A 17,612-nucleotide genomic window follows, 5' to 3' on the forward strand; every position below is an offset into this window, starting at 1 on the left:
CTAGCAAACAAAAGCCAGGCACGAAAAGTCACATATTATATGATTCCATTTACATGTGTATCCAAAATGGGTCAATGTACATAATCAGAAAGCACATTGATGGTGGCCAGAGGCTAAGAGAAAGAAATGAATAGTAACCATTGAATGGGGAGTTAGTGGTGAGTTTACAGCATTAATGAATATACTGAATGCCACTGAATAGTTCATTTACAAAAGGTTAGTTTTAGTGAATGTCATCTGTATTGTAAAAAGCAGTCCCTAAAAATATATTATTAATTTCCAATATTCTGAGATACAAACAAAACTCATTTACCTTTTAAAATAATTTTAGTTCCAAAATGTTTTATTAAAATTATGTTTTAATGACACATTTCCTGATATTGACTAGTAACATCAAAACTATTGTTTTATACATTTGTCAAAAAATTCTGTTTCAGTAAGGTGTGGTGGCACACATCTGTAATCCCTGTGGTCCAGGAAGATGAGGTAGGAGGATCAAGAGTTCAAAACTAGCCTCTCAACTTAGCAAAGCCCTAAGCAACTCAGCAAGACCCTGTCTCTAATAAAATATTTTTTGAAAAAAGGGCTGGAAATGCAGCTCAATGGCGAAGGGCTCCCTGGATTCAATCCCTGGTACCAAACACAAAACAAAACTAAAAACCAACAAAACTTCCATGCTTAATTTTATATAAAATAATAGAGTATATTAGTCACAATTTTTAAAAATCTGCTTAATTAGTTTCATAGTCAAATATAAAAATCCTCAAATCTGCAAATTTTATCACGTTCCTGAATTACTCAAAAGTAGTACTGTCTAGAATACTATAGAATGTACTTCTCATATTGATTAATTATGCTCTCATATGCTTTTGGAAACTAATCAAATTTGTCAGTAGTATCCCATTATATATTTAACATCTTAACTGATAATTATAAAAAAATCAATAATTTTACTTTTCATAGTTTTCACAAATATAGCCACAAGCAGGCTCTATTTTAGTCTCAATTGCATGTTATTAATCAAAGCCACCCAAACTTTGTGCTTCACTAATACAGCATTCATACATTAGAAAATACACTATGAATGGCTGGATTACTTACTAAAACATTCAGTTGTATTTTATTTTTGTTATAAGATATTAGTATAATGAGAGGCTTTCTCCCATTTTAATCATATGAAGGTAGCTGCACATTAGATTCCAAGACTGCATACTTGGCCACCATATCTTTTGAGTTATAGTGCCCACCCAAAGCCTTCCTCTTCTCCTTAAAAAAAAAAAAAAAAAAAAAAAATATATATATATATATATATATATATATATATATATATATCTAAAGTCTAGTTGGATGGAATTTCCCAAGATAGGACTTTTAAGAGCAATGGCTTTGGAAGCCACTGGAAGCACCATGGGTCAAACTTGGCAGATATAAACATAGAGCTGTTCTCTTTAAAGAGCCATCAGGACTTGGAATAGGACAGCACCATCAGGGAGCAATAAAGAAATGATCTATCAAGTTGTTTTAATGTATTAAAGAAATATTATGTTTAGATGTTCCAGTGTTGTAAGGTGAAATATTAACTATAAAAGTATAAAATTTAAAGCATGGCTAGTGTTAATGTCTAGAAAACAATTTTTCTTTAGAAAGAAACTGCTAAGTGAGAATTTAGATATTATTTTTAGCAGATTCGTTGCTTTACTGAAGGTTATATTTTCTTGAATTTCTCTAGGAGAAAAGGTACTCAAAGGAACTGATGACCTCCTTTTTCTTCTTCCTTTTAATCTCCCAGTATGAAGTTATTAGAAAGTAAAAAATAGCTCTTCTTGTAGTTACTACTTCAAAAACTTACAGGAAATTTGTGCCCTTGTGCCTTCAGCCAGACTGAAAGAAGGCCTGATGACTAGAGAGCATGAACCAGAAACAATGCAGTAACTTCCATGAATTCACATAATTTAAAGGCTATGGAAACAAGATAAGCAAGAATTACAATAACTGGAGAATGCACATGCAGCTCTTATTTTCTCATTTCTATACCATTTAACCTTCATATGATACTGCTGGACTAGGATCATGAAACCTATGTACAACTATCTCATGTTTCATGGGCAAAATCATTTATACTCTACCATGGGTTGAACAGTCTATGTGGGCAATCAGAAGTAGAATAATAAAGTTAACAAAATATTCTAATAATTAAGATGACAATTTGTCTGAAGACGCTGACAAAAATTAAAAAAAAAACATTAAAATGCAATGCCCTTTGAGCAGCTTTTTATACTCTAGGGTGCTAAATATTGTAGTTCTGCCTATAGTCATTCCATTTTGAGAACAAATCATTGGCCCATAATGAGACTGTAGTTATTCCAACGCTCCTGTAAAATATTTAATGATACCCTAATCAGGACAAAATTAACTCTATTTCACATGGTACAAAATACAAATCTTTAATGATGCTATGTTTCTGACATGGAATATTAGAATTATGACTATTATATGTGTTTTTAAGAGCATCCGATCATTAGCAATAAGAAGAATGTATCTTCATATCAAAAACTATGGCAAATATAATGACGATTTTAATAGAGGCACAAAGCCTTGACTAAATCATATGACAAAGACATTTTTTAATTTGTTTTACTTAGTTACACATGACAGTACAGAGTAGAATGAAACAGACATTATTATTACTGAGTGTATATATGTGACAAAGATATTTTAAGTTCAGATTCTTGTAATGCTTAACCACAAAATCACAGGAATGTCTATTGTTGTTTATTTTTCCATCATTGATTAATTATTCTTTGGTCTGGGCACAAACTTGAAACATGACATTAAAATAGTTAAGACATGGTTTTATCTTTCCAATGAATAAAATATCTCTTATTCATAAACCTAAACCATGTGAAAAAGCTCCTCTAAAATTAAATAATAAAACATTCTTGTAAAGTTCTTGACTATAGCTCATATTCCATATTCCATATGGACTATGGAAGCATTTGTTTTTTAGAAAATAGTACAATTAAAATTGATTAAGGGATAGTAAATTAAATCATATTAGTGTCAAGAAATATTCTATTGTTGATATAGAATATAAAACTCATCAAAAAATGACAACATTTTTACTAAATGTCATTTTAAAAGTCTAATTTTTCCTTTCCTTTCTCATTTTTCCCTATTTAATACCATAAGAACAGAAGTTAAAGTGACTACATTATTAAGTGATTTTCCAAATGAATAATCAAGGAAACACAGGCTTACTGGTTGCTGTGCCTTTGTATGAACATTTATAGATATCAATTCCTGACATAAATGGAAGAACTTTTTGAAACCACCAGCAAAGATTTTTTTTCTATATACAATGACATTGTTATTTTTGTTAGAACTATTTCTTTAATTTCAATGCCTATAGCACAATGAAGAAATTCATGTACATTTATTCATGTCAAAGTTAAAATTAATGTTGGGATGTGAAGTGACTTAAGAAGATTTTAAAATTCTTACACTTAGAGTAAATTAATTCTTTAAGCAGTGGTTTGAGCCCAGGTACAAAGAAGTAAATGACTAAACTATATAAGTGTCCTCTCTGCTTGGAGAATGAGCTCTGTAATTAGGGCTGAGTTCGGGTAGGGGGAATGAAAAAAAAAAAAAAAAAAGAGAAACTTTTCCTTGCCCCTGCTATGCTAAAATATATACCTGATATGTCAGAAATAAAATTTGGTTAAACCTATTAAAAGTGACTTACTCGTGTAGTTAAAATAGTTTATCAGAGAGGCAGAACAAATTTTTGTGTATTTTTTATACACTTTAACCATTCAGTTGGGAAGGAAGAAGAGGGAGAATGACATTTATAGAGTTACTCATTGTTCTTCATAATGCTAAGTTTTTATTTGTGTTTTTGCTAGTAATTTTATGAAATTGAAAGTGGCCCTTTCAAAATGCTCACACAAAGGCACTTTGTTAAGAAAACCAACTAAAATAGCAGTTTTATAATCCAGTTTAACAATTTCTTATATTATTATCAAGGATTGAAATTAATTTTTTCCACTGTTTTAATCTGAATCCTTTCTAATTTCTTAAGGTAAAATTAAAATAGGTAAATATTCCCTTTGCTATTTATAGCTTCAGGCAAACTACCTGTTTATTTACTAGTTCATTTAAGACTCAATTTAGCTTCCCATGCTTATTCTCTTACTTTCCTAATTCAAATTCTACTTAACATTCTACATTCAAAACTGTTAGTACGTAATGGTGGAGGCTTACTTAATGCAAACAGTATTGATATTTGGTAGGGGTAGGGGTACAAAGAACAGTGATCTCAACTTTAGAGTTCTCATTTTTGAAATATAGAATTAAATCAACATAAAGCATACAGAAAGTATTTTGTAACTTGACAAAGCAACTGCATGTGAAATATTTTATTCTGTTATATAAGGCAATAAGTCTTAAGTATTTTATGTGTATATGCAGACTGTATGTATGGATATTGCTTAATATAAATATATATTATGATGTTGAATATGATAAAAAAATAGCCAAACAACTATGGGAACATGCTGTGATGCTACCACAAAATATGCATTTCAAAATATACTCCAAACTTTTCAAATTTTTATATTAAAATCATTTTTAGTTCCTTGTTCACTTTTTTGTCAATAGTCACTAATGCAACAAATTATGAAGTCCTAAATAATTAGTAATTTGTACAAATATATTCATGCATGTTTATGTGTATATTTTGGGGGAGATATATTTGGGAGAAGATTTGTGTAGCTTTATTATAAAGCCAATATAAACTTCTCAAGTAGTAAAAATAGGAAGTGTAATGAATTGTTTAAAACTAATATGAAGCAATATTTAGGAAGTCAATGAACATTATGCTCTGTGTTATTTAACTTGGTCAGTCATACTAAAATCTTGGTTAAGTCAGGACTCCCTGTGGTAGCTATGCTGGTATATCAAATATTCTAATAGGTTTTGGCAGAGGTCTTCACTGTGCAATTGGAACATAAATCAGTTCCTAAAAAGTCATGTCAATTTGTATGTTTTGAAATATGGATATCTGAAAAGTGTAACAAAAATGATCTTTCCTTCAGCATGCAAAGATTTGTTGCGGAATGAATTGTTAAATGTGATTACAATGAAACAGCAATATTAATTACTGAACACTAAATTGAAATCACCTTAAAAATTTGTACTCACTTCCATTTGTATATGTGAATTCATTTGTGTTTTTAATTGATTTTACCATATCTTCTTAATTATTAAGGACTATAAATTATTTTAAGATAGTTGGATTTTAAGGTAGAAGGCTTAAATCTTAAAAAAGAAATATGTAATATGTCTTCATTATTAATGAAGATAAAGATACAGAATGAGTCTTCTATCATTTACAAAGCCTGTCTTTTAATATATGAATATCTTTTATATATATGAACATTGTTTTTTAATATCCTTAAATACAGCTGATTTCAAGAAAGTAAGTTTTAATACATTGATTTCTTATGTAGCTTTTCAAAAGGGGCAATGAAAAAGAACCCTAATAAATATTATTCTTCAAATCCCATTTGGCCATCATGGCCATTATTTTCTAAACTCTTTACATTAGAAGAAGATAAAAATAAAATGTTGACAAAAGTAGAATTTCTCAATTTAGGCTATGGAAATTTCTCTCAGAAATAGATATTGAAAAGTTCCCAAAATCTTAAAAATAGCTATCAAAACAGCAATCAGTGAAGCAAAACATATTCTTGTAACAATCAGTTCATGAAGACCATCTGCTTTTTAATAGGATTCTGGCTTAAACTCTGAAACAAAAATATTTTAATAGAGTCTGCCTATTACTAAAAAAGCCCTCAAATTATTAAACAAGTCAAAAAGTAGGACAGAATAGTTCAATACTTCGTGGCTTATGTACTTTTATGGTCATGTATTGGTAAAAATATTTTAAGTGTAGCCTTTCAAAGTGAAAAAAATTAGTATGTGTTATCATTGATAAAGCATGAGCTATTCTGAAAACTATCTTTTTAATAGCAATCTCATTAAAAATTCTTATGGTTTAAGAGAGATAAATCTTGGAATGAATTAGATCCCTTGTACCTCCAAGTAAAAATTTTTAAATTTACCTTGCTATTTCTCCCAATGGATGACATCACTTTCTCCTCTGGCTTAGAAAAGAACATGATTAATTAACCCAGTTTCTTGAAGTTACTGATTATCTGGAGTACTGATACAAATCTCTCATTGTATGGAAGAAAGAGAGGGAGCATGAAGAACATATTTTTGTGCTGTGGTCTATGAAAATTTCATAGAAATGAAGCTATCGATAACCCACAAAACATACCAAAATATTGGATTAAAATAAATCCTGAGAAGATATAGTGTATTAAGGAAATGGAAGAACAAAGAGGAGAAAGCAGAAGAAAATACTGTAACAGTGAATTATACAGAAAGTGCAGTAGGATAAATATGGTTTTGCTTTTGTTTTGTCAATACCAATAGAGCTCAGGTAGGAGTTGGGAATTTGTGAATTCTTCAAAATGAAAACCTTGATGGCTAAATAGGTTAATTTACACACCAGATTAATCAAATAAATTATCAAGAGAACCTATTATCAGTGAACTTAACAGACAAAAATCCTCATCCATAAATAAGAACTTATAATCTGCTGGAGAAAAAGATGATGGTGGAATGTGATGGACATCATTATCCAAAGTATATGTATGCAGACACGAATTAGTGTGAATATACTTTGTATACAATCAGAGATATGAAAAATTTATGCTCTATATGTGTAATATGAAGTGTAATGCATTTTGCAGTTGTATATAAATTAAAGAATTAATAAAAAAGAAAAAGATGATATTCAATGAAATACACAACGTCTTTAAAAAGTGATCCATGCAAATTAGGGGCAGAAATAGAGACTTATGGTGATAGGTAGACATTTAACAGAATCAAGTAAGGAGAGCATCTCTGTGGTGGTGAAATCTGAGCAGAAACCTGTACAGAGGAGTGAGACATGCAAAGATCTGGGAAGAGATCCAGATGTGAGCCCTGGATGGGGTGAGGTTGGTGCATCCAAGAACAGCTTGGCTGGAGCAGAGTGAGGAGTTGTGGGTGTCTGGAGAGTGGCTGAGGTGGTGAGACAGGCAGACATCATAACATATGGGTCCCTTTTAAGAAATTTATCATATATTCTGAAATTGATGCAATTCTACTGGTGAGTTTAAGCTGCACAGCCAGTGGAATAACCCAATGTACATTTTAGAAAATCACCCTCATTGCTTTTTAGAGACTTGACTCTAGGAAGGCAAGAGTATAAAGGGGCCAGGTTATAGAGCACAGTGGAAATAAAAACTGTTTGGGTTCTGGACCAGGCTGTCAGGGTTAATGTATGTAAAACCCGAATTATATTCCTTGCTATCTGGTCCTCCCTCAACATTCCAGTTCCATTTACAGTAAACTCTCTCCTCCTCTTTGCTGTGTATATATCCATCATTGTGGACCTCTGTACATTTTATTGCCTCTATTTAGAATGAATTCAATTTTTCTCATCATGGTACAACAGACAGTACAAACTTCATGCCTAGAACTTCCTCTTGGAGTCTTTCCTGACATTTTGGGGAAAGGAGATGTTAACATAGAATCTTGTATAGTATAATATATATCTTCCACACTGTATTATGTTACTTGTTTTACTTAATGCCCAATAAATGCTAATTCCCCCACCCCCCAATTTTATTGATTTGTGAAAATTTACAATCTGTAAACTACTGAGCTCTAGACTTCTTAAATTTACATGACTTTGACTACTACTTAGGAAGATTTCAGTACAGTTAATATCTAGTAATCCATAGTTATAATTAAGAAATTTAATTTAAAATAGTTTCAAAGCATGTCTAGACATTTGTATAAAAATTTAAAATTCACATCTTAACTTCAAAGTATCTAAAATGCTAAAAAAATATCTTTGATAGTTTATAAAGTTGTCTACTTTGTGAACAATAAATCTGACTTTATATACAGTTGGTCCACATTAAATTATGCATTGATTTTGACCATTTGGAAGAATTTCTGAATTGTATTCCAAAGCTCAATACACCTAAGATTTTTCACACTCAGTATTATTTTATAAGTTTACTCATTTTTTATGACTAAACCATTAATCAGTATTGTTTACATGATCAGTAGTGCAACCTGTATCACCCTATTGTATATTGCCAAATCCAAAATGAATACTGTCAGGAAAAATACTGGTAACTTGAATTTCTTTTTTTAACTAAGTGCATTTGAATTAAGAATATATGGAGAGGGACTGGGGTTGTGGCTTAGTGGTAGAGTGTTTGTCTAGCATGCGTGAGGGACTAGGTTTGATACTCAGCACCACATAAAGAAATGAATAAACAAAATAAAGGTATTGTGTCCATCTATAACTAAAAAAAGAAATTCTTTATAAAAAAAGAGTATATGGAGAGATATAAAGTACACCAAATATAAAAGCCTGTTTTTTTTTTCTTAATGACAAATGCCTGGAATAGGAATATTACTTTTAAATACTGTAAAAACATATTTAAAAATTTCTACTTGACTCATTAAAAGAATGTACAGAATACAGTTATAAAAATAAATATCTACACATTGTAACTGAAATAAAAATCACTCCTCAAACTGGATAAAATCACAATGCACCAGTGGTTCTCTGACTCTATAGTTATGGCCTCTGAACCTCACATGATGACATTTTTACTTTTTAGATATATTGTTTAATAAATAAGAATACGATAGCAAAATTCCATTGTCAAATTAGAAAATATAAAAATTTTAACTTAGTAATATGACTATCGATCTGTCTTTGTATCTACAAAGAGACTCACAGTGATATATAGTAATGTATTTTTTTTTAACCCACAGCCAGTGTTTAACACAAATGGACCAGTAAAAATATGGCATTATCACAGAAACACCTATTTAGAAGTGTTAGGATTTAAAGACCTAGAGTTCAGAAACTAGTGCACTAGGGAGAGCTCTTAATTTGAATAGAAGACTTGTTTTAAGTTGAACTATTGTACTTATTAAGCACCTCCTGAAATAGCTACATATTAGATTTTCTTAATTACAATATGCCTGCTTTCATAACTGATTATTATTAATAATTCTCATTCTTATAGAGATTTTCACAAATATGTCTAAAACATCTGTATGTTTTCCCTCAAAGCATACGTACACATTTTCAAATAATCTCTACTATTCAAACAAACATAAAAATTCCTTTTGCTTCTACAAGTACTAGGACCAAGTCTCACTTGAGGTTAGGCTAACAAAGTTTCCAGATATAAAATAAGCATGGATGAAGTATGATAACTATATTACTCTTTCAATCTGCCAGTCCTAGAAATTCTCTTTTTTGAATAGTAACATCCTAAGATTTTTAATGTAAACATTCTAGCTGAAAGAAGATGGACCAGATGATATCCACAAACCTTCCTATTAATGAATTCCAGTACTTAGAATCTAAACTTATGGACATTCTTTGTCAAATCTGTTTATAGTCAATGTTTATTCCATCATGTTTAGAAATGAATACCCACTGAAATCAATTTACAATTGATATTTGGGATATTTTGATATTAAAACAAAATATTCAATCTCAATAAATCATAAAATAATAACCTTCTTTCTGGGCAAAATGACACAGCTTGGGAGGCTGAGGCAGGAGGATCTCAAGTTCAAAGCCAGCTTCAGCAACTTAGTGAGGCCCTAAGCAACTCAGAAAGATCCTGTATCTTAATAAGTAAAATATTAAAAAGGGCTAGGGATGTGGATTAGTGGTTAAGTGTCCCTGGTTCAATCCTTGGTACCAAAAAAGAAACAACCTGTCCCCCTTCCCCCCCCCCCCCACATCATTCCAAACAAAAACAAAAAACATTCTCATTTTGCCTCACAGAATGTTTTCTTCCCTTGGTTTTTAAACATATGCTTTTCTGTTTTTTCCTCAAATTTCCAATGCAATAGTCTTCCCTGACATTTAGTATTAGATTTCTACATTACCACAAGCTTTTATTTACCTTCTAAGGTCTGCAAACACATGATTAATAGCAACTCATCCATTGCCTTCTAACTGAAAAGAATCACGCTTACCGTGAAGCCCTCGTTATACTGAAAAGGAGCCCTGGAACTTTCGTCTGCTGTTGGACTCAGAGGCTTGGGGTCAGACATAGAACGCTGCATCATCTTGGCTGTCTTAGGACTTGCTGGGGGAACTTTAGCCATATCTGGATGCAGTACTTTCTGTGGACTTATATCATCAGGGAGGGGTTTTTCATAAGGTACAAAGGCTGATTCTAAGGCTTTGCCTGATGAAAGTGGTGAGATGGGTGAATAAAGGACTTTTGGAGATTTGGGAGGGGAAGGAGCCAGCTGGAGTGTGGAATCTGCCCGAAGGTGAGATGAATAACCAATCTCTAAAGGTGTTGGGCGTTTCTTGTCTTTGGGTGGAGATGTGGCACTCAGATATTGAGGACTTTGTGTGTCTGAATCTGCTTCTGTTTGACATCCTAAACTGCCCCCTTTGTAAGTCTTTTCAGGTGCTGAAATGTGTTTAATTATTTCTACCTTGGCGTCCACTCGAGCTCGTACTGAAGGTGTTCTTATGGTTCCAACTGGTTCAGTTTGCACAGATATCTCTGCTACTGTCTGGACCGCTATGCTGGAGACTTTAGAAGGGGGTTTGGTCTTTTCAGCCTCTGCTGTGCTGTCACCATATTTCCCCGCACGAGCCTTTCTCCTTGATCGAGCGGGCATGTCCCACTCGTCCTGATCTTCATCATCAGTTTGGACACTGGTATCAACGCTTTTTCTAGTTCTCCTTCTCCTGCTTGCACAGCTCCGATCAGCAGCATCTTCATCGTCCGTTTGTACACCACTGTCCACTATTTTTTTAAAACTTCGGGGATCGTCTGCCATACTTTCCCCCATCTCATCATACTGTCCCCGGACTTTCGCTCCAGAACTTCTCTTTTTGGGTGGTTTTTCCTCTTTTACAACAACATCTGTTAGTGGTATTTCTGAGACAGTGCTCAGGATGCCAGGTGGGGCAATGTACTGTGTGACACCATCAGACTGGACTGTGTACCATCCTTGACTTTGTGGTATCTCAATGGCCACTACAGCGGAAGCTGTGGTCGTTGCATCTTCAGTTGCCCAAAACTGACCACCTTCTGGGGCAGCATACTGACCTTCCAAAATTGCCTGCTCTGTAGTAGTTTGTGGGGAAGCAGTTCCAGAAGGGTCATAATTATACTGGTAGATCTGGCGAATCTTCTGCTCCTCTAGCTGCTGGTGAAGCTGTTGTTGCAGCTGCTGGATCTGCTCGAGCTGTAATTGCTGCTGGGCTAGTGTCTCCTGCCTCATCATGAACTGGGCCTGCCGCTCTTCTTCTTGCTGATAGAGAAGGTGCTGCTTCATAGACTGCAGCTCCTCCAGCTTTTTTTGAACCATGATCTTTTCTTGTTCTCGGAACCTTTGAATTTCCTGTCGCTCCCACTCTAGTTCCTCAGCAAAGCGTTGTTGCTTAATTTTCTCCAGTTCTAGGAGCTCACGCTCTAAGTCAAGTTGCTGCTGCTGTTTGTCTTCTTCAGGGACAATTAAAAGAGTGCTTTCATCTCCCACCATTTCAGAAAATATCTCAGATGCTGTGGTTAAAGTGGGAACAGAGTCTATTGTCTCAGCAGTGAGAGTTTCCATAGTAATAGTTTGCAAGCTGGCATTGATATCAATACCCGTCACTGCAATGTCTGTTTCGGATGCACCTGTTGTTATGAAATATGATCTAGCCATTGGCTGGCTCTGGTGCAGGGCAGATAATGAAGTCACTGAATCAGTTGTATGAATACCAGACAAATCCCTCACAGTGGTGCTGAAAATAGAGCCAGGTTGTGTGGTAATGGCAAATGTGGAGGGGATCGGAGTTGCTACTGAAGAATAGACAACACCATTAGATGACCTCAAAACACTGCCCACACCATACTGGGGTCCTGGAGGTGGAGTCATTCTTGCTGTGGAATACTGTGGAGTACTAATTCCAACTCCTGAAATGACTTGTCTTGTTTCTGGATATGGACCTGTAGTCTTGCTTGAATAATCCATTACCTCACCTGAAATACAGGGTAGAGTTATAGTCCAGTTCTCAGAACGAATGATGCTTTTTGGGTATCTCATCTTGATGAATATAATGAATGGGACCACATGCAAATCCATAGGTTAACCTAATTATGTGCGGAATAAAAGCAATGTTGAACATGCAGGCACATGCAGGTAACTCTGGGAAGAACAAATTAAAAACTGAAGAAACAAAAGTGCACATGTACTCAAAAAATATGTTGCCAAAACATCCAAAGAAAGAGAAAAAGTAACAAAATTGGAATGGGGACCGCATTTTCATCCTGAAATGAGATGAGGAACACCATAATGAAATTTCAAGGAAAGGTCTGTTGCCATATCATACTGACCTGTAGTAATTCTCCCTGAAGTTAGATCTACTGCTGTATCAGTTCCTCCAGAATAATCAAAAGCATTCTTACTTTTATAGAAGAAATGTCCAGCATCTGCTAAGTTAGTGTCAGACATGGAAGGTTTCATTCCACCAATCCCTTTGTAACCATATGGCCCTGAACGATCATATTGATAGTGGTCATCTCTATAACCAAAGCGATCCTCGGGCAGAGTAGTTGCAGGCTGCTGTGCTGTACAGCTCCTTCCAAAAGGTAACTTATAAACCATGTCACAGCACACTGCTCTTCTTCCTGCAGTCAAATCCACAGGTTTTTCATCATCTTCTATTATTTTGGTCACTACACTTGAAGTAGATTCGTCCATTGTTACAACAGTTCTATGAGACTTTGTTGTACTGAGATCCACCACTTCCCCATCAGTGATCCCCTGAGATGTAATACTGTCAGTCCATCCATTTGTGACACCAACAGGAGGCACAGTGACAGGTTTTATAATGGCCGATGTTACTGCATGTGCTGAAGTACTTAGAGATAAGTTGATTGGAGCTTCCTCTCTAACTGCAGCAAAGGCCTGGCTAATTGGCATCCTGTATGGGGACTCAGCATGCTTTGTTTTAGTAAGCTGGAGTGGTGCTGTCATTGTATGTTCTATACTCATTAGGCTTTCTGTGACTGTAGTATAACTTGTAGTAGCTGTGCATGCAGCAATAGCCACTGTCTCAGTGTCCAGGGATACTGGTGTCACAACTGATGAAGTTGCACTGAGGTTTATAATAGAAGGCTGGACAGCACTAATTTGTCTCCCATAAACTTCATTTGCTGTGGTCTGTCTCCTCACATCCATTGCAGAAGCGGAAAGATCCATACATTTTTCAGTTGCTTTAGCTTCTACTTTTGGTACTGTACGCAAATCAATGACATCACCAACAAGTTGCAACTTTCCGTTTTCCTTGTACTGATGCTTCTCTGAATGTAGGCTATCTAGAGCAAGAGGCTCTGGAGGAATTGATATAGAAACACTGCTGGGACCAACACTAGGGGCAATACTTCTAGCAACTGAAACCTCAGCCTTGGAGACCTCAGTTGTGTGAAACTGTGTAACTGATGCTGGAGCTGCTTGAAATGAAGATGGTGTTGCAACAGGGGCAGCAGAGAATGTCTCCAAGGCTCCTGAAATGTATAGCCTTTGCTGAGAACTTGGAATTTCTGTAGATGTCATAGGAGGAACTACAGAAAACACTGGTTCAATGGAAACCAGATCTTTTGGGGGTGATCCCAGGGGCCAACTGGTAATTGCTTGACTAGCTGAAGAATCTGTTGGAGTTCCAGGTTCAGATGGCAGTGTAATAACCACATAGGTTTCCATGAGGGATTTGGAATATCTTGGTGAAGATTTGTTAGAGTGTGGGGAAAGTGGGGAGGTAGGGGAAGGCAATTTATAATCTGCTGAGGTCACTAAATTTAAGGTCATACTTGAAGTTAAAGATAGACCTGTTGGTTTGGGGTATGTATCTGTTGGTTTTTGTGCAGTTCCTGGTTGCTGAGGAACTGCTGGTTTGGGGGCAATTGGAGGTTTGCTTGGCTCAGGCCTATGTGTAAATACAAGTCCAGATGGAATTGAAGAAGGCTTAGGAGGGACAGGAGGAGGTGCAGTGGTACATATTTTTGTTACAGGTAACTCATCACCCCTCTGAACAACTGGTGCCCCTATAGTAGTAATAGCATCAGCCAGAGGTGTAGCAGGAGTAACTGGAGTCACTGGAGTTGCAACTGTGAGCTTTTTTTTAGGATGAATAGTTGGTTTAGGTGAGGTTGGTGGGGGGAGAGGTGGAGGAGGAGGGGGAGGGGGAGGGGGTGGGGGAGGAGGGGGTGGGGGAGGAGGAGGGGGAGGAGGTTGTGCTGATACGTCTAAAGAAGAACTTCGGAGGAATGGACGAGATTTAGTTGGAAGAGAAGCAGCAGAAGGACTGCCAGATGGTAACTGCGATGGAGGTTTTTCCTGGCCAAAGACATCTCTGGGTAAAAAGTAGGTAGAGGAGAGCTGTTCCTTCATTGGAAGGGCTGTTGTAGAGGAAGGTAGTTGGTCAAACATAGGTTCAGATAAGCTAATTTTTGTTAGTTCAGCCTCAGACTCTTTTGTTTTATCTTCATAAGCTTCCAAAACTTCCAGAATCATTCCATTCTCAGTTTCCTTCTTGGCTTTTTTCACTGGCTCTTTTTCAGATATAGATAAGTCAGTGGAAACAGTGTCAGCAGTTGGCTTCTCAGGTTTAGTTCCTACAGATTCTGTGATAGAAGGTACTTCATCAGATAAGGGAATAACAACGTGATCAGCACTAGCTCTACCTCCTGGTGTGGTGGTTCTATCTAAAGATACGCTTATTTCTTCTGGGTAGTCTATAATGCTGCCTGGAAAATAGGTGGATGAAGAAATTTCCTCAGAATCCTCAAATTTAGTTATGATGTCCACTGGCTCTGCATAAACTGTGGTTATACTGTCCAAGGTAGCAACAGGTGAGGAGCTGTCTGTGGTACAAACTGAAGAAACAGATGATGTGAGAGAAGGTGTATCAGAGGGTGGGACAGATGTTGCACTTTCTGAAGGCTCAGAGTAGGTCAAAATCAGTGATTCATGGGCAATTATTTCTTGAATTTCTCTTGTATAATCAGTTACATACTCATCTTCAATGTCTTCTGTTGAAAAGTGTTGGGTTATTTTAACATCTGGAATAGAGAGTGTTGCACTGCTGGTTGAATCTGTAAGTGATGCTCCTGAGAGAACACTTGATGTCAAAGATGCATCTGGCACCCTGTCAAAGTCCATGGTGGACTCTGTCATGTCATCCCCTAGTGGGGGCTGGGTGGGGCTGGATCCAGGTGTTAACTGCATCTGTTGCCGCTTCATGAGTTCTTCATAGGCAGCATCAGCATCTAATAATTTTTTTTCTTCACTGGTGGAAGTGACCATAGCACCCAGATCCACTATCTCATGGCTTTCTGGAATGATATAAGAGCTTGAAACAATGTCTTCTTGAGGCACAAGAGAATGCAAACTTTCCAGTTCATAAAACTCTTTCTGGAGATCTGTAATTTTCTGCATGGGATCTTCATAAATCTGTTCTGAGAGTCTAATTTTTTGCTCTCTTCCTCTCTGCTGCATGAATCCATTTTCTTCTTCTGGCCTTGTTAGCAGACTGCCATCTACTGACCCATTATATGTGTCCTCTACTAAAGATTCATAAATGTAATCCTCTATTAGCATCCCACCATACAAAGGCTCTTTTTCAAACACTTCATCTCGTTCATTTGCAGCTGGAAAAGCTTTATATTTGTGGGTTTTATGCATCATTTCTTCATACATCTCCTCAGCACTTTTTAATGCCTTTTGACTACCTTCTTTCTGCATAATAGATTGCTCATCTGTTGGAGAGTATAAAGACACAGCTGTGGGCAATTTATAAACTTTCTGTACTTCTATTATTTTTTCTGGGCTGATTTCAAAACCTTCTGGGTCTGATTCTATGCTAGGTGAGTATTCAGAACATGAAGATCTATGGAGCTCCTCCATTTCTGCTGCTTGGCGTAATTCTTCGGTTGGAGACGCATCTTCTATGGGAGAGAGATTACTGGGTGGCGTCTTTGGTCTTTCCCTCCTCCTCTGAGCTCGAAGTTCATCTTTGTCTTTCTTTGATTTCTTACTAGAACTCTTTCTTTGTTGCTGTTCTAATTCCCGCTGTTTTTCTTGCTCTTTTAATAATTCTTCTTCCTCTCTCAATTCTTCTTCTTCTGAAGAATCTTCAATGGTAGGCAACAAAGGGCCATGTGATCTGTGCCGGGCTTTGCGTTGCTGTTTGCTTTCTCCTTTTTTGTGACTTGGGCTACTGTCACTGTCCTCATCAAGTGAGGACACAGATGTAGGAGATGTACCAGGAGTGAAGCTGGAAGCATGAAGACTAGAAGACCCTTCTCCCCTGGACCTGTCTTCTGGTGAATCTGTCAAGCTTTCCATTTCTAATTCTGGCTCTTCGTCAAAATACAAAGTTGCTTTTTTCTGTGATGGCTCTGCAGAATATTTATCTGCTATGGTGCTGTTCAGTTCAATTGTTTTAAATCGACGGAGCCCGCCTCCTCCAGTAACTACAAGTTCTTCACTTTCCTGACTTTTAGTTTCTCTGTATTTCAGCTCAGGACTTTCGTCAAATGTCTCATCGTCCTCATCGTGCCACGAATGACGCCTCCCTGCATCATCATCGAAGCTTGCACTACTTTTTCGAGTCAGTCGTCTGTGTTTCCCTGCGGGAGCTTTCCCTTTCCCCTTCATTTCCTCCTTCTTGTGGCTCTCAGTGATACTGCTCAGCTCTTTGAGCTGGTTCCGGATGAACTCGTCATCTTCTGAAGCAGAAGCATCTTCATCAGCGCTCATTTCTATGATTTGCTTTCGAATGAAGTCCTCGTCTTCCCCGGACCCTTGACTGTCTTCCTGTTTGTACTCTTCACTGCTCGATGAGCCAACACTTGTTCTCCGTTTTCTTTGCGGGACAGGTGAGTTTTCACTTTCACTACTGTCATCAATTGAATCATAGGGCTGTCTTCTCGTAGCTACATCATCGAAAAACTCAGACTTTTCTTTTGGGTCCTTACTAGAAGGAATGGCTTGTTGGCCATCCTTTTTGGAAGTCTCCTTCTTTTCTTCTTGAGTCTCCTTGAGCTCCTCTTCTGGAACAGTAACTTCCAGTGTTTCTGAGGAAATCTGCATTTTCAGCTGGTCCGCAGGCTGCTCAGAAGAAACCTCCTGGGGTTGTGCTTTCTTTTCTGACTTTTCATCAAGTGCACTTGCCTGAGCTTCCAGAATAGACAGGACTGTACTTTCTAACTTAGCTAAGTCTGAGGGGCTGGAAGGGCTGCTTTCTTGTGAAAAAGAGTCCTTTTTGAGTCCCTTAAGCAAATCCTTTTCATCACTTGGAATAAGACTTGGAATTTCACCAAGTGAACCTGATATTCCATCAGAAGAATATCCCGTGTCACTCAGGCCTTGTGGGCTTTTAGGCTGCTGAGAACTTGAGGTGTCTGATTTGTCCTCTTCCTTTTCCTAATAGAAAGGAA

At 36.4% G+C, this 17,612-nt stretch overlaps 1 protein-coding gene across 2 annotated transcripts in view; it reads right to left on the minus strand.

Annotated features, from left to right (window-relative positions):
- The window catches only part of Pclo (piccolo presynaptic cytomatrix protein), a 403,000-nt gene that overhangs the window by 173,213 nt on the left and 212,175 nt on the right, over positions 1–17,612 (minus strand). For both annotated transcript variants that reach the window (XM_076862544.2, XM_076862539.2), the window contains 2 exons: positions 12,507–17,598; positions 10,138–12,152 (listed from right to left, as the gene is read on the minus strand). In XM_076862544.2, coding sequence (XP_076718659.2) covers positions 10,138–12,152; positions 12,507–17,598 — 7,107 coding nt within the window. The remainder of the gene's footprint in view (positions 1–10,137; positions 12,153–12,506; positions 17,599–17,612) is intronic.

The sequence above is a fragment of the Callospermophilus lateralis genome, chromosome 1 (genome assembly GCF_048772815.1).
Source record: "Callospermophilus lateralis isolate mCalLat2 chromosome 1, mCalLat2.hap1, whole genome shotgun sequence".
Taxonomy (NCBI): Eukaryota; Metazoa; Chordata; class Mammalia; order Rodentia; family Sciuridae; genus Callospermophilus; species Callospermophilus lateralis.